The 22,512-nt window shown below is 46.8% G+C and overlaps 2 protein-coding genes across 3 annotated transcripts in view; one reads left to right on the forward strand and one right to left on the reverse strand.

Moving 5' to 3' along the window:
* Hsepi (D-glucuronyl C5-epimerase) overlaps positions 1-22,512 on the reverse strand; it is a 386,331-nt gene that overhangs the window by 272,806 nt on the left and 91,013 nt on the right. The window lies entirely within an intron of this gene.
* On the forward strand, positions 3,684-5,577 carry LOC139752706 (uncharacterized). Its single transcript, XM_071668528.1, has one exon. The coding sequence runs from the start codon at positions 4,338-4,340 to the stop codon at positions 5,418-5,420; it is 1,083 nt and encodes a 360-aa protein (XP_071524629.1). The 5' UTR covers positions 3,684-4,337; the 3' UTR covers positions 5,421-5,577.

The raw sequence follows: 22,512 nt of genomic DNA on the forward strand, positions 1-22,512 counted from the left end.
TCGTATTTCAGAATCGAGGAACTTCAGCTCCAAAGCCTTGTTCATGAAACCCATCATCATGTTCCTACATATTCGCCCCCCCCTCCCCCCTACACACACACACACACACACACACACACACACACCATAAAGTTCAACAGTTGAGTGCAAACAAACAAAGAGCATATGGTCGGAAAGGCAGCCCAGGGAAATAGAAAATTTCAATAGGTACAAGAGTACTCAGGGGGAGAGAGAGGGATGGGGGGTTAATTCACAGACATTTATCGTACCTCACAGTGCTGGAAAATGCCAACTCATTATGTCACACAGTTCCATGAGGGTTTCATGCCAGAGAGAGAGAGAGAGAGAGAGAGAGAGAGAGAGAGAGAGAGAGAGAGAGAGAGAGAGAGAGAGAGAGAGAGAGAGAGGAGAGAGAGAGAGAGAGAGAGAGAGAGAGAGAGAGAGAGAGAGAGAGAGAGAGAGAGAGAGAGAGAGAGAGAGAGGTATGGAAAATATTTCCCCAGAACAAAACGTCAGTAGATTTTGAAACAGTCAATTCAGAAAGTCACTAATCAACCACCCTCTTTAAATGGGTCAGGGCATTGGCCATCTTGGATACACCCTTGTCTTCACTATACCCCTATCTCAACCACGCGCTTAAGGGTCATGTCAAAAACCATATCTATTCCTTCATATTCGCCACATCTGTATCTTTACTACAACTTCAAGGGGTCAGGTCAAGCGATATCTTCATTACAACTTCATGGGTCAGGTCAAGCGATATCTTCACTACACCTTCATGGGTCAGGTCAAGTGATATCTTCACTAAACCTTCATGGGTCAGGTCAAGTGATATCTTCACTAAACCTTCATGGGTCAGGTCAAGCGATATCTTCATTACACCTTCATGGGTCAGGACAAGTGATATCTTCACTAAAGTTTCATGGGTCAGGTCAAGTGATATCTTCACTAAACCTTCATGGGTCAGGTCAAGTGATATCTTCACTAAAGTTTCATGGGTCAGGTCAAGTGATATCTTCACTAAACCTTCATGGGTCAGGTCAAGTGATATCTTCACTAAACCTTCATGGGTCAGGTCAAGTGATATCTTCACTAAACCTTAATGGGTCAGGTCAAGTGATATCCTCACTACACCTTCATGGGTCAGGTCAAGTGATATCTTCACTAAAGTTTCATGGGTCAGGTCAAGTGATATCTTCACTAAACCTTCATGGGTCAGGTCAAGTGATATCTTCACTACACCTTCATGGGTCAGGTGAAGTGATATCTTAACTAAACCTTCATGGGTCAGGTCAAGTTATATCTTCACTAAACCTTCATGGGTCAGGTCAAGTGATATCTTCACTACACCTTCATGGGTCAGGTCAAGTGATATCTTCACTAAACCATCATGGGTCAGATCAAGCGATGTCTTCACTACACCTTCATGGGTCAGGTCAAGTGATATCTTCACTAAACCTCCATGGGTCAGGTCAAGTGATATCTTCACTACACCTTCATGTGTCAGGTCAAGTGATATCTTCATTAAACCTTCATGGGTAAGGTCAAGCGATATCTTCACTAAACCTTCATGGGTCAGGTCGTGATATCTTCACTACACCTTCATGGGTCAGGTCAAGTGATATCTTCAATAAACCTTCATGGGTCAGGTCAAGTGATATTACACCTTCATGGGTCAGGTCAAGCGATATCTTCACTACACCTTCATGGGTCAGGTCAAGTGATATCTTCACTAAACCTTCATGGGTCAGGTCAAGTGATATCTTCATTACACCTTCATGGGTCAGGTCAAGCGATATCTTCACTACACATTCATGGGTCAGGTCAAGTGATATCTTCACTAAACCTTCATGGGTCAGGTCAAGTGATATCTTCATTACACCTTCATGGGTCAGGTCAAGTGATATCTTCACTACACCTTCATGGGTCAGGTCAAGTGATATCTTCACTAAACCTTCATGGGTCAGGTCAAGCGATATCTTCACTACACCTTCATGGGTCAGGTCAAGTGATATCTTCACTAAACCTTCATGGGTTAGGTCAAGTGATATCTTCACTAAACCTTCATGGGTCAGGTCAAGTGATATCTTCACTAAACCTTCATGGGTCAGGTCAAGTGATATCTTCACTACACCTTCATGGGTCAGGACAAGTGATATCTTCACTAAACCTTCATGGGTCAGGTCAAGTGATATCTTCACTAAACCTTCATGGGTCAGGTCAAGTGATATCTTCACTAAACCTTCATGGGTCAGGTCAAGTGATGTCTTCACTACACCTTCATGGGTCAGGTCAAGTGATATCTTCACTAAACCTTCATGGGTCAGGTCAAGTGATATCTTCACTAAACCTTCATGGGTCAGGTCAAGTGATATCTTCATTACAACTTCATGGGTCAGGTCTACCAGGATATACAAAGCTGTTTCTTCCTTGTATATCAACTGACTGCTCTATACATCCATCTCGTTTCTACCCTGATGGTGTGATCATCACTCGAAAGTGCACTCAGGAACTTGTCTCATTTTCCTGTGGATTACAATTATCTACTAGATCACACGCATTATTGTGTTCTTTTGCTATCTATCTATCTATGTATCTATCTATCTATCTATGTATCTATGTATCTATCTATCTATATGTAATTTGCTCTGGTAGTGTAGATAAGAGGGTTAGGCCTTTCTTACTTTGCGCTATTTTCTATCTGGGATATCATATTAACATCCCGCTCACCAACCCCTTGTCATATTGATGTAATGTAGCACAAGACGAAAATGTTCACCTTCTCTTTGTTACACTGGTTCCGGTACGATCTGCTGTTGAGTGTGTTCCTTTGGGCTAGCGAACTGATCCACTGGTGGTGGAGAAGGCTCACTCGGCTCCTCTCCACCGAGGAGGCGTATGAACGTTACACCGTCATGCAAAAAGCCACGACCGTGACAAAGGAAGCAATCGAGACGGTCAAGGAAGCCAACAGGGTGGTGAGGGAGATCATCAGCACGGTAAAGAATGCCAGAAGTGCGAGACATGAGGCCAACCTCGAGGTACAGAGTGCCTACAGTACGGTGAGGGAGGTCAACCTCGCATTACAGGGGCTTAACAACACGTTGAAGGGAATTAACAGAGCGAAGGAGGAGGAGGAGGCCAGCAACACAGGAGATGATATCAAACATGGAATGGAGGTTCAGGAGCACATTACAGAAGGCCGAAAGGGCAGTGGAAGAGGCCCATACCGTGGTACTGGAAGCCAACACTGCGGTAAAGAAAGCCAACACGGCGGTGCAGGAAGTGAACACCGCAGCAGAGGAAGCCATCACTGCGGCAAAGAAAGCCTACAGAGCAGCAAATGAAGTTAAGAGCGCAATACAGGAAATCAAAAGTACGGTGATGGTAAACACTGCGGCAAAGGAGATCAACCACGCAGCAGAGGAAGCCAACACTGCGGCAAAGGAGATCAACCACGCAGCAGAGGAAGCCAACACTGCGGCAAAGGAGATCAACCACGCAGCAGAGGAAGCCAACACTGCGGCAAAGGAGATCAACCACGCAGCAGAGGAAGCCAACACTGCGGCAAAGGAGATCCACTGGCGAGTGCAGGAAGCAACTGCGCAGGAGACGCAGTAAAGGAAGTCAAATTTGCGGTAAAGGTGGCCAATAGCACAGTGAGGGAAGCCAACAGTGCGGTGAAGGATGTCAACGAAGCAGTGGAGGAGGCCAACAATGCGACAAAGGAGGCCAAGTGCGCAGTGACCGAAGCCAAAAGTGAGGTAGATGAGGCCTCCAGTGCGGTAAAGGAGGCGAAGAGAAAAGTAACGTCTCTGCTACCTTTCACGTCGCTGGACCTATTCAGCCCAGAACACTTTCCCAGAAGGTCAAGCAAGCAGCACATTCCTAGGTATCCCTGGTCCCAGGTGACGCCCCAACCGTGGCCGGTGGGCTGTCTCGTCCGGTACAGGGAGGGGACGCTGAACACTCCTTCGGGCAACCACCCCATCATGGTGTGGCAGTTCGCTCCCAAAAGGGAAAGGTACCTGCTGTGGCGCCTTCGGCACCTCCCGCACATCCCGCACATAATCGGCATCACTGACGAGTTCCCTTACGCCCTAATCTTGGAGAGATTCCCGGGCAGGAACCTTTATTTCCAGAGGTTCCTGATGTCACAGTATGCCATCTTGAAGGCGCTGTTCTAGGTCTGCCGGATCCTGGCCATCCTCCACTCGCACGGCGTCTCCCACGGGTCTATCAACTCGAGGAACGTTCTCATCGGCCGGGATGCCAAAGGGCACGTCACCTCCACGTTGGTGGACTTCTCCCGCACGGCGGGAAACAGGTACGGCATCATGAAAGACGACAAGAAACTGTGCAAGTTGGTCTCCAGGTTGAACCTCTGTTGCTCAAGGGACGGGAAACTTCTCACGCACGAGCTGAAGACATCTGGCGTCACTCTCCCAGCCGCAGTCCTCTGCGGGAGAATCAGGGACGTTCTGGCCTACAGTCGTGGGGACGACTTAGAAACGATCCCTACGAACCTAACCTCCTGGGAGACACGGTACCCGCTCCTGCCGTCAGCAGAAGTAACGCCCTCCTACTGGCCACCCGTGACGAAGATCCAGCAGTACGACTGGAGCAACATCACGCCGCAACCATGGTCCCTCATGTGCCTCAGGAAATCACGGAATGGCAAGCTTCACTGGCACGGCCGGAATCTCAAAGTCCTGGTGAAGATCTACTCTCCCACACGCGAAAGGTACGTCCTTCAGGAGATACAGGGCGTCCCTGCCGTGCCCAAGCTTCTGGGCATAACGTCCGCGATACCCCGCGCCCTCATCCTCGAGCGGTGTCAAGGCAAGACCTTCGGCCACATGAGGAAGATCAGTCAGTGGAGCTGCCTGGAAGGACTGGTCCAGCTGTGCAGGACAATGGCCATCCTCCACGGCCGGGGCATCGTGCACGGCGACCTCAACAAGCATAACCTCATCGTGGACAGAGGGCAGGGCAAAACATCAATAACTCTGCTGAACTACGAGAAGGCTCGCAACATATTGTACATGGAACCTGCCCGGGCGAAAACCCACCTGCATAAGGACCTGGCAGCTTTGTGCCACATGGCCATGAAGCTGAAGAAATTCAAGTGCGTGAAGGATTACCGTGAGTTCGTTCTGAGACTACAGGCCGGTCAACAGAGCGGGCATCCTGTCACGGCTGCTCAAATGGCAGAGGAAATGCAGGCTATCTTGGATAGTTACCCGGACCGACCCTCTCTCTTCTGCATGAACGTCAAACGGAAAGTCCGGGGGGCGCTGAAACATCTCCGCCGTGTCTTTGCACCGCGAAAAACCAAAGGTGGCAAGGAGGACGGCGGCGGCCAACCGCAACACCAACCCGAGCATCTCAAGCAAGGGGAGGAGGCTTGCCATACGTAGGCTACAGGCTGAGACAACAACAGAGTCTTGCCCATCGGCGCCCAGATGGTGTTCTACGGAGCCGTCTACTGAGAGGACGGAGCTGTGGAGAGACACACGCACACACAGCGTGTGACTGTCATTGTAATTAATCTTATTCAAATGTTCATCTCTTTATCTCAAGTCATACACTTCATGAAATCACTTCATTAATTTCTGTACCTTGCTGCACACACACACACACACACACACACACACACACACACACTTCTTTTGTACATAAAACATACAAACATTTTGTCTTTCTCTCTCTACACGTGTTCTTTGTCTTGTCTTATTATCAATAATATCATTATTAGTTATCATTATCACAATTACTATCATTATCATTATCACAATTACTATCATTATTAGTTATCATTATCACAATCACTATCATTATCATTATCACAATTACTATCATTATTAGTTATCATTATCACAATCACTATCATTATCATTATCATTATCACAATTACTATCATTATTAGTTATCATTATCACAATCACTATCATTATCATTATCATTATCACAATTACTATCATCATTAGTTATCATTATCACAATCACTATCATTATCATTATCATTATCACAATTACTATCATTATTAGTTATCATTATCACAATCACGATCATTATCATTATCATTATCACAATTACTATCATCATTAGTTATCATTATCACAATCACTATCATTATCATTATCATTATCACAATTACTATCATCATTAGTTATCATTATCACAATCACTATCATTATCATTATCATTATCACAATTACTATCATCATTAGTTATCATTATCACTATTACTATCATTATTAGTTATCATTATCACTATTACTATCATTATTATTATCATTATCACAATTACTATCATCATTAGTTATCATTATCACTATTACTATCATTATTAGTTATCATTATCACTATTACTATCATTATTAGTTATCATTATCACTATTACTATCATTATTAGTTATCATTATCACAATTACTATCATTATTATTATCATTATCACAATTACTATCATTATTAGTTATCATTATCACTATTACTATCATTATCATTATCATTATCACAATTACTATCATTATTAGTTATCATTATCACTATTACTATCATTATCATTATCATTATCACAATTACTATCATTATTAGTTATCATTATCACTATTACTATCATTGTCATTATCACTATTACTATCATTATTATTATCATTATCACAATTACTATCATTATTAGATATCATTATCACTATTACTATCATTATCATTATCATTATCACAATTACTATCATTATTAGTTATCATTATCACTATTACTATCATTATCATTATCATTATCACAATTACTATCATTATTAGTTATCATTATCACTATTACCATCATTATTATTATCATTATTTCTTTTCTTCTCTTTTTCTTCCTCTCACTGCCTTTCCTCGCGTCCTCCTGCAGTATGTCACGCACCTCCTGCCCGCCGCCACCACAGTCACGCTTCACACGGACCACCTCCACCTCACCACAGTCACGCATCACACGGACCACCACCTCCCCACCACCCCCGCCACAGTCATGCATCACACGGACCACCACCTCCTCACCACCCAACCACCACAGTCACGCATCACACGGACCACCTCCACCTCACCACTCCCGCCACAGTCATGCATCACACGGACCACCACCTCCCCACCACCCCCGCCGCAATCATGCATCACACGGACCACCTCCTCCTCACCACTCCCGCCACAGTCATGCATCACACGGACCACCACCTCCTCACCACCCAACCACCACAGTCACGCATCACACGGACCACCTCCACCTCACCACCCCCGCCACACTCATGCATCACACGGACCACCTCCTCCTCACCACCCAACCACCAGTCACGCATCACACGGACCACCTCCTCCCCATCCCCGCCATAGTCACGCATCACACGGACCACCTCCACCTCACCACTCCCGCCACAGTCATGCATCACACGGACCACCTCCACCTCACCACCCCCGCCACAGTCATGCATCACACGGACCACCACCTCCCCACCACCACCACAGTCATGCATCACACGGACCACCTCCTCCTCACCACCCAACCACCACAGTCACGCATCACACGGACCACCTCCTCCCCATCCCCGCCACAGTTATACATCACACGGACCACCACCTCCTCACCACCCAACCACCACAGTCATGCATCACATGGACCACCTCCTCCCCACCACCACCAGAGCCATGCATCACACGGACCATCATCTCCCCACCACCACCAGAGCCATGCGTCACACGGACCACCACCGCCCCACCAGCACCACAGTTATGCATCACACGGACCACCACCTCTCCACCCAACCACCAGAGCCATGCATCGCACGGACCACATCCTCCTCCCCACCACACGATCGATGGCACTCCCATCATACTCCCCAGTCGGGTTTACCCCTGTCTCCCCACTCCCTCCTCCTCCTCCCCAGCCTTACTTCCACCAGACAAGGGGCTCAGTCATTATGCACAGTTCTCTCCCCCGCCATTCATTTGGTCAGTCAGCATTATTCAGTCTCTCTCTCTCTCTCTCTCTCTCTCTCTCTCTCTCTCTCTCTCTCTCTCTCTCTCTCTCTCTCTCTCTCACTTGCTGTAATCCGGCAGTGCTGACAACACAGAGAAGTTTAACAAGGTGTATGGGAGAAGATAATGTTCAACAGATGGGGGCCCCGTGAGTTGTAGTTGTCTGTTCACACACACACACACACACACACACACACACACACAAGGGCTTCTCTTCCCTGGTGTGGTGATTGGCGTTGCTGACCATTCACGCATAACCCCGCGCGGGTTCCGTAGTCCTGGGAGCCGTAGCCGGCCCAGATCCAACCCAGGTGCTCATCCTCTCCTAAACGCTTGTTGACAAATGAATACCTGGCTAAGGATTGTGTACGTGTGTGTGTGTGTGTGTGTGTGTGTGTGTGTGTGTGTGTGAACAGACACATGGTGCATATATTCAAGGTTGTGATACCATAAAATTGTCACCTAATATCATCATTACACGTTTGCTTTTCACTGGCTATCGTCTGTATATCAATTTTCTTTTAGTTTTATATTTTCTTAAACATGTCTCAGTCATCATAGCCTTCTCGGACGAAAGGAGAATATGTGGGTCAAGATAAAACAACGAAGCTGTTTAAAAAGAAACAGAGTCCCGGAGCTTCCATGTTCCACGGTAAGAAGGTATGATAACGGTCCATCCTCGTGTGGCTGGTCTTCTCCCCTTCTCCCCAAAAAATTAACTATGGGATGCAGCAGCCAGAACTTGGATCCCACAACCTTGATGGCAGGGGTTAAACACAGGCAGGCAGCGTACGAGAACAAACGGCCGATGTAATAATACCCGTAGAATAGGAGGGAGAAAGAGGCAGCAACATCATGATGTAAAGACAGGGATAACTGGAGAAAGAGAGAGAGAGAGAGAGAGAGAGAGAGAGAGAGAGAGAGAGAGAGAGAGAGAGAGAGAGAGAGAGAGAAGAGAGAGGGGTGGTGATGACTGGAGACTTAACCGAGACGTGAGGAGATTTTTGATGGCACTAGCGTCAACGAGAAGGCTCCATCATCATCACACACGGGTGTCAGCAGCACTCCACACCGGGGAAGGATTAAAAACAAAACAACAAGAACCCCCCCGTCCATATGAAACAGCTGCTTTACCTAAGGACTATTGTACAGAGGCGACGATGAACACCACCACAACCAGCTTCCAGGGAAACGGAGTTTGGGATGTTGATTACGTCCGGTTGCCAAGCCCAGGACGGGGTTCATATGATCACAAGGGGTCGGGAGAAGGGGGGTGTTGTTTTTTTAAAGGTGAACACTGGTGTCTCTTCGTGCTAATTACATTTCCCCTACATTCATCAACGTGTCTGATATCGATATCAATGTATGTGTCAATCAATACATATATTTTTTTTTTTCCTTTCCTCGCCAGCTAAGGACAAAAAGCTCTCTCAAACACACTGCAGGTGGACGTAGACCGTGTCTTCTCGGTGGGCCACAGATAAGAAGCAACAAGCGTCAGACTCTGCACCACGGAGGAAGCGAAAGCGCGATCATGTCCCATGAGAGCTGTGGAAAAAAGGTCTTGGAGCATAAAATGGCTGACGACCTCACCTCCAGCGAACGCGACGCAGCAACACGCGCCTCTGCTTAAAAATGACAGAGAGGATGGATATCGCAAGCCTTCAAAACAAATGACGGGGAAGGGAAAAAAAACAACAACAATAATGTTTAAAAAAAAGGGGGGGGGGGGGGTGAAATATACGAGACAGTTACGAAGAAAAGTGCTGTGTGTGTGTGTGTGTGTGTGTGTGTGTGTGTGTGCGTGTGTGTGTGTGTGAGTGTGTGTGCTTCTTCCACCACCTCACTGGGGACGTGAACGACGAAAAACGACTGAAACCTCTGAAGCGGTGCCCCCCCCCCCCCTAGCAGAGGGGGCAGCAGAAGGGAGAACGTACGTATGTATGTATCATTTTCTAACAGACTCTGGAAGGCGTGGCTCACACAACCTTCATAAACACTGCCTCGCCAGCAGGACCGATGGCACGAATGATATCAAAACCTTTATCACTGACATCGAAACCTGCTTGCTATAAGGACAATATAAGCAGAGAGCTGTGTATAATATACCCCACCAGGGAGGCCCAATACTGTTGACCACGTTCCCTCCAGTTATCAGTAAAACTACGGTCAATGGAGAAAGATGAGATATTGTAGAGACACGTACGTATGGAATGTACCAGACCAGCCAGGATGGGATGGTTTATGTGGCCCTGAGGTCTGCGGCCTCCAACACAGCCTGACAAGAGCAGAGAGGACGGGGCGATACGAGACCTTAGTCGAAGACCCAGCTGTAAGGAGGTAGAAGACCTCCGAAACCATCGTAAGGTTGGGGAAGGTGGGGTCCCAGAGCCAGTTGTGGGGGTAGAAGACCTTCAAAACGAGGTCCCAGACCCACCTGTGTGGATAGAAGACCTCCAAAACCATCTTAAGGCAAGGCATGTATCATAATGTGTCCTTCAGCAGCGTCATCAAAACAGCCAGAACAATACGAGAACAAAAGTGAACAGTGTGAAGAACACCGCACGACCCAACCCAAACATCCCATGACACAGTCTCTATGGAGGCGCAAGCCCTACTGTGCACTCCACCGCTTCTTGCTGGCATACGAGACCATAATAGTATACTTTACCGGGGATTTATGTATACTAGCGTCTGTTTCACGAGTATACTCACGTAGAATGAGTGATATGACGGCCAAGTAAGGGAGAGAGAGAGAGAGAGAGAGAGAGAGAGAGAGCGAACTGTCCCAACCGTCATCATTCCGGACCCGCACTAGAACGAGGGTTCGAATCCCTGCTGTCAACATCGGTTCGTGATCCATGAAGCGAATCTAGACCCCCTCAACTCATGATGTGGACGAGGAAATGCTCCTGTGAGCGGTTTACCGACGCAGGAGTACCCTGGAGTCTGCTGGTGCGGTGTGGTGTGGTGTAGTGTGGTGTGGTGAGGTGAGGTGTGGTGTGGTGCGGTGTGGTGAGGTGTGGTGTAGAGGTGTGGTGTGGTGTGGTGCGGTGCGGTGCGGTGTGGTGAGGTGTGGTGTAGAGGTGTGGTGTGGTGTGGTGCGGTGCGGTGCGGTGCGGTGTGGTGAGGTGTGGTGTGGTGTGGTGAGGTGTGGTGCGGTGTGGTGTGGTGTGGTGCGGTGAGGTGTGGTGTGGTGTGGTGTGGTGTAGTGTGGTGTGGTGTGGTGTAGTGTGGTGTGGTGTGGTGTGGTGTGGTGCGGTGTGGTGCGGTGAGGTGTGGTGTGGTGTGGTGTGGTGTAGTGTGGTGTGGTGTGGTGTAGTGTGGTGTGGTGTGGTGTGGTGTGGTGTGGTGAGGTGTGGTGTGGTGTGGTGTGGTGTGGTGTAGTGTGGTGTGGTGTGGTGTGGTGTAGTGTGGTGTGGTGTAGTGTGGTGTGGTGTGGTGTAGTGTGGTGTGGTGCGGTGAGGTGTGGTGTGGTGTGGTGTGGTGTAGTGTGGTGTGGTGTGGTGTGGTGTGGTGTAGTGTGGTGTGGTGTGGTGTAGTGTGGTGTGGTGTAGTGTGGTGTGGTGTGGTGTAGTGTGGTGTGGTGCGGTGAGGTGTGGTGTGGTGTGGTGTGGTGTAGTGTGGTGTGGTGTGGTGTGGTGTGGTGTGGTGTGGTGTGGTGAGGTGTGGTGCGGTGTGGTGTGGTGTGGTGCGGTGAGGTGTGGTGTGGTGTGGTGTGGTGTAGTGTGGTGTGGTGTGGTGTAGTGTGGTGTGGTGTGGTGTGGTGTGGTGCGGTGCGGTGTGGTGAGGTGTGGTGTGGTGTGGTGAGGTGTGGTGTGGTGTGGTGTGGTGTGGTGCGGTGTGGTGCGGTGAGGTGTGGTGTGGTGTAGTGTGGTGTGGTGTGGTGTGGTGTGGTGTGGTGCGGTGAGGTGTGGTGTGGTGTGGTGTGGTGTAGTGTGGTGTGGTGTGGTGTGGTGTGGTGTGGTGCGGTGAGGTGTGGTGTGGTGTGGTGTGGTGTGGTGTGGTGTGGTGAGGTGTGGTGTGGTGTGGTGTGGTGTGGTGTGGTGTGGTGTGGTGCGGTGAGGTGTGGTGTGGTGAGGTGTGGTGTGGTGTGGTGTGGTGTGGTGTGGTGTGGTGCGGTGAGGTGTGGTGTAGTGCGGTGTGGTGAGGTGAGGTGAGGTGTGGTGTGGTGTAGTGCGGTGTGGTGTAGTGGGGCGAGGTGTGGTGTGGTGTAGTAGTGTGGTGTGGTGTGGTGCAGCATGGTGTGGTGCGGTCCCGGACCACAGTGCCCACAAAGACCACTGTCGGAGGTCCTCATCTCAGGGGATCCCATGACGTGGCAGCGATATGGTTCGTGTGGTTTGTGCAAGACGACGATAAGACAATATTCATCCATTAATCACCAATGAACACGACGGTACAATCATTGAACACGACGGTACGATCATCGAACACGACAGTACGATCACTGAACACGACGGTACGACCCTTAAACACGACGGTACGCCCATTGAACACGACGGTACGCCCACTGAACACGACGGTACGACCACTGAACACGACGGTGCGACCATTGAACACGACGGTACGACCACTGAACACGACGTTACGATCACTGAACACGACGGTACGACCACTGAACACGGCCACACAACACCTAAGATGACTCTACCCTTTTCCCCTGACGCATTTGGAGGTCAAGGTCATTAAAAACAACCCCCCCCAAGAAACGTCCCGTCATAGGCTCAAGGATCGAACCCAGGTCCTCTCAAGAAGAGACACCATCATCCAGCACCGACGATCCCCACCACAACGCAACAAGGACCAACACATGAACAGACTTACGTAAAAAAAAAAAAATACACGGAGAAATACAAGTCCACCACCCCTACTAAACCCTGACCAAGGGGAACTAAGGCAGGGAGGTAGTTTGTGTGGCGGCATAAAGAAAGTGGTTGGTTGGGAGGGGGGCACTCAACTCGACGCTCCACAGTGAAGGGGGGGGAAACACCTCGCTGTAGCGAAACTCTTAGTTTAATGGACAAGTTAGTGGGCTGTGCATCAACCTGGGGGGGCGGGGCATTGGGGGAGCCCCCCCTCTCTCTCTCTCTCTGGGGAATCCCTAAAGCCAAACCGGTATGTCCCCCCAGGGTGGCGAAAGTCTTTGTCTTTTCTATATATATATATATATATATATATATATATATATATATATATATATATATATATATATATATATATATGCTTTGCCGCTGTCTCCCGCGTTTGCGAAGTAGCGCAAGAAAACAGACGAAAGAAATGGCCCAACCCACCCCCATACACATGTATATACACACACGTCCACACATATATATACCCATGCACACAATTATATATATATATATATATATATATATATATATATATATATATATATATATATATATATATATTCTTTCTTTCATACCATTCGCCATTCCCCGCGTTAGCAAGGTAGCGTTATGAACAGAGGACTGGGCCTTTGAGGGAATATCCTCACCTGGCCCCCTTCTCTGTTCCTTCTTTTGTAAAAAAAAAAAAAAAAAAAAAAAAATATAAAGGCTTCGGTTAGGTTAGGTTAAGTTAGGTTCGGTTAGGTTAGGGTAGATACGGTAGAGTTGGGGAGCTGTCCCGTCTCACAACCTTGTATATATATGTACCATGTCTTTACCCCCATGGATGTACACACACACACACACACACACACACACACACACACACACACATACATCCCCCTTCCATTTTCTACAACCCATCCCGCCTCCCATTTTCTACAACCCATCCCCCCCCCCCCCCTTGTGATACATGTTACCTCCCCCCTTCTCCTCAAAGGCAAGGCGGTGGATAACCACAAGAAAACTAAAGAAAGATAACAAATGAAGGAATGTGGAAATATTCAGGTAAGGGGAAAAAAAAAAAGAAAGTGGGTTGAGACCTGACGTAAAGGGGAATGTCTGCAGACGAGTCGCAAGACGGAACACCACATCAAAAGAATTATTAATACGACTCTGTGTGTGTGTGTGTGTGTGTGTGTGTGTGTGTGTGTGTGTGTGTGTGTGTGTGTGAGTCGCACACACGGGACCAGACATTCCTGCTTCACAGATGATAACAGACGAAAGAATATAAGACCAATAAACTGAACTGATTTATGAGGCTTTATTTTGAGATTTTTCTGACCTTTATTTTTTATTCGCTTGTGTACGACAATTTAACCCCTTGTGTACGATGACAACCCCTTGTGTACGACAATTCAACCCCTTGTGTACGATGACAACCCCTTGTGTACGATAATTTAACCCCTTGTGTACGATGACAACCCCTTGTGTACGACAATTCAACCTCTTGTGTATGATGATTGACCCAATGAGTACGATGACCAAACCCCTTGTGTACGATGACAACCCATTCATTTCGATGGCGTACGACACATATTGATGTTATGCTGTGAAATATATATATATATATATATATATAACTGGACCGGTGAGAGCTATGGTCCAACAAGAGCAATAGGGCCGTGAACCACTCGGTCCAATGCCAACCTGAATCAACCTAACCCTGTCATTAAGTACCATTAAAGAACCACATGGTCTTAATGGTCCACATGGACCATGGTCCACAGACCACCTGGATCACTCGGAGCCTACGCTCCATTTGGACCATAAAACAGAAATGGTTCGATGGACCGACGGTACCAAAATATACCTGATCCCCTTACAAAAGATACACCTACAGTCAATATGGACCAGCCATGGACCATATTACCACCATTACTGAGTATATATATCTTATATAAGCGCTGGCAGACTCCACCTTCTTGAGGTTACCAGGCGGACATTACAACGTATACGCTTGTGTTCTCAAAGCGGCGCCATAACGTACCTCCACACCACTGAAAATCTCTCCCCTGGAACCTTCAGTCGTTCCGGGGCGCTGGGTAAACCAAGATGTCTTTTCCCTCACCTTACCCGTTCCATCCACATATACAAAAACTTCTCGCACGCGGAGAGACGGTGAATGAAGTTCACGACTTCGCATTAGCAAACATGAAGAAATTAACATTTTAATGGGAAAACACAAACAAATAATAAAAAAAAAAGAGGAGGGAGAATGCAACATCGGAAAACATCGTGGGATTCGCAACTTTGCGCGCGGGAATTTAACAACTTCTCGTGGAAAGAGGACAAAGAAATTCTCAACTTTGCGCGGGAAAACAAAAGAACATTCTCATCGGGGTAATTGCTCTCTCTGCCTCGCGCTAAGTGTGTGTGTGTGTGTGTGTGTGTGTGTGTGTTTCAGATTGCGTTGATGTGCGTGCGCATGGAATTGCCTACTTGTACTGTATGGGGAGGGAGTTTTACACCCGTGGTCACCTCTCTCTCTCTCTCTCTCTCTCTCTCTCTCTCTCTCTCTCTCTCTCTCTCTCTCTGTGTGTGTGTGTGTGTGTTTCAGATTGCGTTGATGTGCGCATGGAATTGCCTACTTGTACTGTATGGGGAGGGAGTTTTACACCCGTGGTCACCTCTCTCTCTCTCTCTCTCTCTCTCTCTCTCTCTCTCTCTCTCTCTCTCTCTCTGTGTGTGTGTGTGTGTGTGTGTGTGTGTGTGTGTGTGTGTGTGTGTGTGTGTGTGTGTGTGTGTGTGTTTGGTAAACAATATCACATCGAAGTAAAACATGACCGAAATACTACAATTCTTATAGTACCTTCATCTTACGACACTCCCTCCCATTTCTCTCTCGCTCATCCTTACTCCTTCCTTCCTTCCTTCCATCATCACTCACCATCGTACCTCCATCTTTCCTCCCTCACCACCCTCCCTCTCCTACACTCCTCCATCCTACCTCCATCTTCCCTCCCTCACCACCCTCCCCCATCGTACCTCCATCTTCTCTCCCTCACCACTCTCCCTCTCCCACTTTCATCCATCGTACCTCCATCTTCCCTCCCTCCCCCACTCTCCTCCATCGATCAAAAACCTTTTTCAAGCGACTTCTTTCCTCCCGTTTTCTTTTGATCGTCACCTTTTTTCTTAAGAGGCAGCAATTATCTGTTGCCTATCTTCATCAACTTCCCAGCCCAACTTTTTCTTCGGGACTTTATCAGCAAATCTAAATTATAAGTTAGGCTTCGTCTTCCCCCCCTCTAACAATTCATTATCTTCTAATACTGAAGAAGTTTTACATAGTTCATTTCGAGGCCTTTTTTTCTTAATTTTTTTTTTTACTGTTTTAATAAGGCTTAAATGGCCCTGAAGGAAAAGACTTTTTTTTTAATCTGTTATGGTATGGCATGAGTGTTTCGGAAGGACAGACACTTACGACGTGACATTGCTGGAAAAAAAAAAAAAAAAGAAAAAGGCCAGCGCGTAGTGCCCATCACAAACATATCAGTCATGGAAAACGAGTCGGACGTGAAATACGCATTACATTTTCTTTTTACTTGTTATGATCTCAGATTGGAGGGCTTAGTTAACGATCCTGGCAGGTGATTGACCTGGAGCCCAATAAACCAACCATGGGATAAAGAGATAACAAATCTTTCTTATCTAAGCTTCAAGATGCGTAACTTTACACGAAGCCACCCAACTCACCTCGTTACACTCTACTGACTTCACTAAGTAACCAATGTATACATGTATCCCTCAGTATCTACATATGTATGGCAGTATCTATATACACATATGTCAGTATGTAACACACACACACACACACACACACACACACCTGATAACCTCGAGGGAAAATGGAGCTTGATAAGTTCACAAGTGCACTTTCGTGTAATCACATCGTCAGGGGAGATACAAAAATGAGAGGTGAAGACGCCTACATACCAGTAAACTGTTCCGAGTCTTCTGTCTCATTCTTGGATCAATCTTGGCGATGTAATTACACGAAAGTGCACTTGGGGATTTATCAGGTTCCATTTTACCTCGTGGTTATCAGCAAAACACTACATCACGCGTATCGTTGTGACCTACTGCAATATATATATATATATATATATATATATATATATATATATATATATATATATATATGTATGTGTGTGTGTGTGTGTGTGTGTGTGTGTGTATGTGTGTGTGTGTGTGTGTGTGTGTGTGTGTGTGTGTGTGTGCAGGAGGGCATTTTCCATGATTATGTCTTCTGCATGACTACTAAACACTAGCATCATTACTGCCGCTGGACATGACTATTTTGCTTTTGTGTTAATGTGTTGGTGTGTGTGTGTGTGTGTGTGTGGGGGGGGGGGTGGCGTGACCAGAACACATTGCTGTGGAAACTATTCTCTTGTCTGGCTCAACGTGGTCGTGCTGTTGTTTGATGACGCTCCAGGGGCGTGCTGTGGGCTGCTGTTGTTGTTGTTGTTGTTGTTGTTGTTGTCTGACTAGTGGAGTATTTGTTCTGTTTTATGACTCTGTCTTGTCCTTTTCTCCGGCTGGTGTGTGTGTGTGTGTGTGTGTGTGTGTGTGTGGGTGACAATGCTTCTTCCTGCGAATATTTTGTCTTTTGTTTTTCTTTTGCTTAACTGTTGTGTGCTATTGTTTGGTTTAAATGCGCTTCTGCTTGACGACTGCGCTTTTGTTTGACCAGTGTGTGCTTTTGTGAGACCAGTGCGTTTTTTGTTTCACGACTGCGCCTTTTTTTGTTTTTGTTCGTCTTTTTACATTTGACTACTACACTTTTGTTTGACTTCCTTGCTTTTGTTTGGCGACTGGCTACTGTGTCTTTGCCTGACTACTGAATGAATGAAGGCTGAACGAATAACACAAAATAACTAAAACTACACAATTTGGCCCAACAAGCACACGGCTTTCAGAAAGGCGTCCGTCCGTTTTCTGTGGTGTCTATTTTTTTCCTCTCTCTACCACCACCTTCTTGGCGCGTCAGGTCTGTAAGCGACCCAAACACACACACGGTCGTTCAAACGACAGAAACGGGCCTGATGTAGGATAGCCAAGGACGACCAGACCACCACGATGGACGACCAGACCACGGACGACCACCACGACGACATGTGGTACCCGGAGGGAAAGGGGAAGGGAGTAAACGACCATAATAGGGACGACACAAAGCGAGGACTCGTCGTCGCCGACGCTCAGCGACAAACTCGGGGGTTTGCACACACGGGTTGGTTGATGCCGTGGTGCGACCGGCCGCCACGAATCATTTCCCACTGAAAGGCAAAAATTCCCGAGAGAACAGAGTACGTGCATATTAATCATCACACTGGATACACTGTCAGCCTGAAATGGGGACGTGTTGTCATCATAATAATGATAATAATAGTATAATTAACTACCATTATTAGTAGCAGTGTTATTATCATTATTACTATTATTATTATTATTATTATTATTATTATTATTATCATTATTATTATTATTATTATTATTATTATTATTATTATTATTATTATTATTATCATTATTACCATTATTATTAGCATTATCGTTACTGTTATTACTATTATAATTATTATGTATGTACATGTGTATGTGGGTGGGTTGGGCCATTCTTTCGTCTGGTTTCCTTACGCTACCTCGCTAACGCGGGAGATAGCGACTAAGTATAACATATATTATCATCATTATCATTATGATCAAGGATATTCTCTACACAAAACAAGACTGACGAAGTCAACAAAACATCAAGAAAAATATGACCAACACACACACACAAAAAAAAAAATATATGACCAACACACACACACACACACACACACACACACACACACACACACACACACACACACACACACAAAATATGACCAACACACACACACACAAACAAAAAAACAAAAAATAATGCAATCACTGTCAGTCACAAGATTAGCATACATGATCAAGAAGCACACGAGAGATTCATACCACGCAAAAATGTGGAGCAAAAGAAAAAAAGAAAAAAACCGGGTGAAAAATGGGACATAACATGTTTACTTTTTTACCATCTCTACTGACGAACAGTAAGGCACGTGGCGAGACTCAGTATATAAATCTGTTCAGCACAACAGCAAAATTGAAGCTAGGACGCCATTTGGTAAACATGTTCACCAAATGGCGTCCTAGCTTCGTCTCTTCGATGTATGTCAACTGACTGTTATATTTCTCTCTTGTGTCTCCCCTGATGATGTGATAATTGCACGAAAGTGCACTTGGGAACTTTTCGTGTTTCATCTTCCTATAACTCTATCGTGTGCCACACAACACCAGCACACGGGGTGCACGCTGGCTTCACTGCCTGACGACCACCTCTCCACTGGACTGTTTGGGATAAGCTGTCAAGCTGTCTATAGTTGTCGAGTGGTGCTTGGTGGCGCGGGGTCAAGCTGTCTACGGCTGTCAACAGGTCGGCCCAAGTGACCCGCTCTGCCTGTCAATATACCCCCGGCCCTTGACACACGAGCTGTCAACAGCCCGTCACGGCGCGGAGGCTTGACGTGGGGCAACAGGCTGAGGGGGGTAAAGAGGCTGTTGCCCCAACCAAAATAAGTTGTTGGTGTGGCGTTAGGAGATCGATAGTCTATTTGGCTCAGCAAGGGTTAGAACCCCGGCCCGTATTACTGGCCCGCGCGCGCGCGCACACACACACACACATCCGGGGGTAAGTATGAGAACGCACGCACGCACGCACGCCCAAACATACATATTAATTCATAATCATACTTACCCCGGGGACAAATGTGTATGAGAGAGAGAGAGAGAGAGAGAGAGTCTTAGCGTGACCCAGGGCCCTTCTGAAGTCTCCTAAGGCCCCCTAAGGCTGCGCCACTTCCAGTAGCAGGGAAATGTAGACGGTTCTACAGGAAGAAGTTCTTTGATACGATGTACTCGCTAACGATGAATTTTCTTTCACCTGCTGTGTAAACTCGAGCGGGCGGAGTCTGGTAACACCCCCCCCCCCCCCACACACACACACACACATGTACACATTCGAGTATGAAATCCCTCCCCGTATGGTACACACACACACACACACACACACACACACACAAAGGCAGTGTAAGATTAATATATGAACCCCTTGCTCTATTCATGGGAGAGTCGACCCATTCCTCTACCTGGAAAGTCGACTCCTTGCTCTATATAGAGAATCGACCCGGTGCTCTAATAGAGTCGACTTACTTGCTCTATATAGAGAGTCAACCCCTTGGTCCAACAGAGAGTCGACCTACTTGCTCTATATGGAGAGTCGACCCCTTGCTCTATAGGGAGAGTCGACCTACTTGCTCTATATGGAGAGTCGACCTCTTGGTCTAATAGAGTCGACCCCTTGGTCTAACAGAGAGTCGACCTACTTGCTCTATATGGAGAGTCGACCCCTTGCTCTATATGGAGAGTCGACCTACTTGCTCTATATGGAGAGTCGACCCCTTGCTCTATGTGGAGAGTAGACCTACTTGCTCTATATGGAGAGTCGACCCCTTGCTCTATATGGAGCGTGGGGTGGGTTAAGATATGAGGTGGAAAGATGACGGACATGATAACGAGGTCAAAAAGGCCGACCCGAGATACGAGGCAACACAGACCCCGGGGCGAGGATGAAAGACGTGACCAACAGTAAGGTAAGATAGGCAGTACTGGAACACTACTGGGTAAGATAAGATAGACAGTACTGGAACACTACTGGGTAAGATAAGATAGACAGTACTGGAACACTACTGGGTAAGATAAGATAGACAGTACTGGAACACTACTGGGTAAGATAAGATAGACGGTACTGGAACACTACTGGGTAAGATAAGATAGACAGTACTGGAACACTACTGGGTAAGATAAGATAGACGGTACTGGAACACTACTGGGTAAGATAACATAGACAGTACTGGAACACTACTGGGTAAGATAAGATAAGATAGACGGCACGATAACCTAGCATTACACACCGTGTTAGGAGGAGTCAGTGAGAGTGTTAAGATAACACAGTGGGGTGGGATACGTGCAAGTACATATGTGTGCTACAACCCACACCCAGTATAACCCAGCAAATAAACCAGAGGTGATTTATATCTATAATTTGGTCGTAGACCACGTAGGGCAGCCTACCCTACCTTTGACCAAGCAAGGTTAGGTTAACGGTTGGTGAGGGTTTATATGGGCTAGGCTAGGGTAGGATCGGTAAGGTTTATGTGGGCTAGGTTAGGGTTGGTGAGGGTTTATATGGGCTACGCTAGGATAGGGATAGTGAGGTTTATATGGGGTAGGCTAGGTTATGGTTGGTGAGGGTTTCATATGGGCTAGGCTAGGGTAGGATCGGTAAGGTTTATATGGGCTACGCTAGGTTATGGTTGGTGAGGTTTATATGGGCTAGGCTAGGTTAGGATCGGTGAGGTTTATATGGGCTACGCTAGGGTAGGATCGGTAAGGTTTATATGGGCTACGCTAGGTTATGGTTGGTGAGGTATATAAACCTCACCAACTAGGCTAGGTTAGGATCGGTGAGGTTTATATGGGCTAGGTTAGGTCAGGATCGGTGAGGTTTATATGGGCTAGGCTAGGTTAGGATCGGTGAGGTTTATATGGGCTAGGCTAGGGTAGGATCGGTAAGGTTTATATGGGCTAGGCTAGGTTAGGCTAGGCTTGGTTAGGCTAGGCTAGGCTAGGTTAGGTTAGGCTAGGTTAGGAAGAGGATTCGTTCGACCAGAAGCTTACGGTACGGGGAGGGGCTTATGGTACAGGCTTTCAATACACGGGTAAAGCTTTATATAAAGATCGACTATTAATACACAGAAGTCTGCGATAGGGACAAGCTTGAAATAAAACATAAGCTTGACACACAGATAAGCTTTTCAGACACGGGGGAGAGCGGCGGTAAGCTGGGGGGATGGGGGGATATACACAACAATACCCTTCATCGTAACAGTACACCTCAACGAATCTTTTTGAATATATTTTTTTTTCTAAATGTATCATTCTATTTTTTTTTCCTTTCTTCCCCCTGGAAAGGTTGCCTTTCCTCAAAAATTCTCTAAAATACGCACGACACGACTCCGACATTCCCTCCTCCAAAGTCTCAAAAAAAAGAAAAAAAAATTATATATATATATATATATATATATATATATATATATATATATATATATATATATATATATATATATATATATACTCGTAATGTATACCAAACACTTGGCTGGCACTAGATACGTAAATGGATGCCGCCCCCCAGAGTTCCTGCTGTGGGGGCATGTAAGAACGGGGGGGTTACGTCTTTATTCCTCTCTCTCTCTCTCTCTCTCTCTCTCTCTCTCTCTCTCTCTCTCTCTCTCTCTCTCTCCTAGCTTACTGTCAGAATTACCGTTTTGCTTATCTTTCACAAGGGAAAATGGGATGGGTCTTTGTGTTCTGTGGTACTATAACTACAACAGAAAATGGGAGACAGGGTGGCGGGCTGCGGGAGAGAGAGAGAGGGAGGAGAAGGCGAGACAGGGTGGCGGGCTGAGGGAGGGAGGGAGGGGAAGAAGGGAGGGAGGAGGAGGCTCAGCAACCCTGGC

Source organism: Panulirus ornatus, chromosome 2 (assembly GCF_036320965.1).
Source record: "Panulirus ornatus isolate Po-2019 chromosome 2, ASM3632096v1, whole genome shotgun sequence".
Taxonomy (NCBI): Eukaryota; Metazoa; Arthropoda; class Malacostraca; order Decapoda; family Palinuridae; genus Panulirus; species Panulirus ornatus.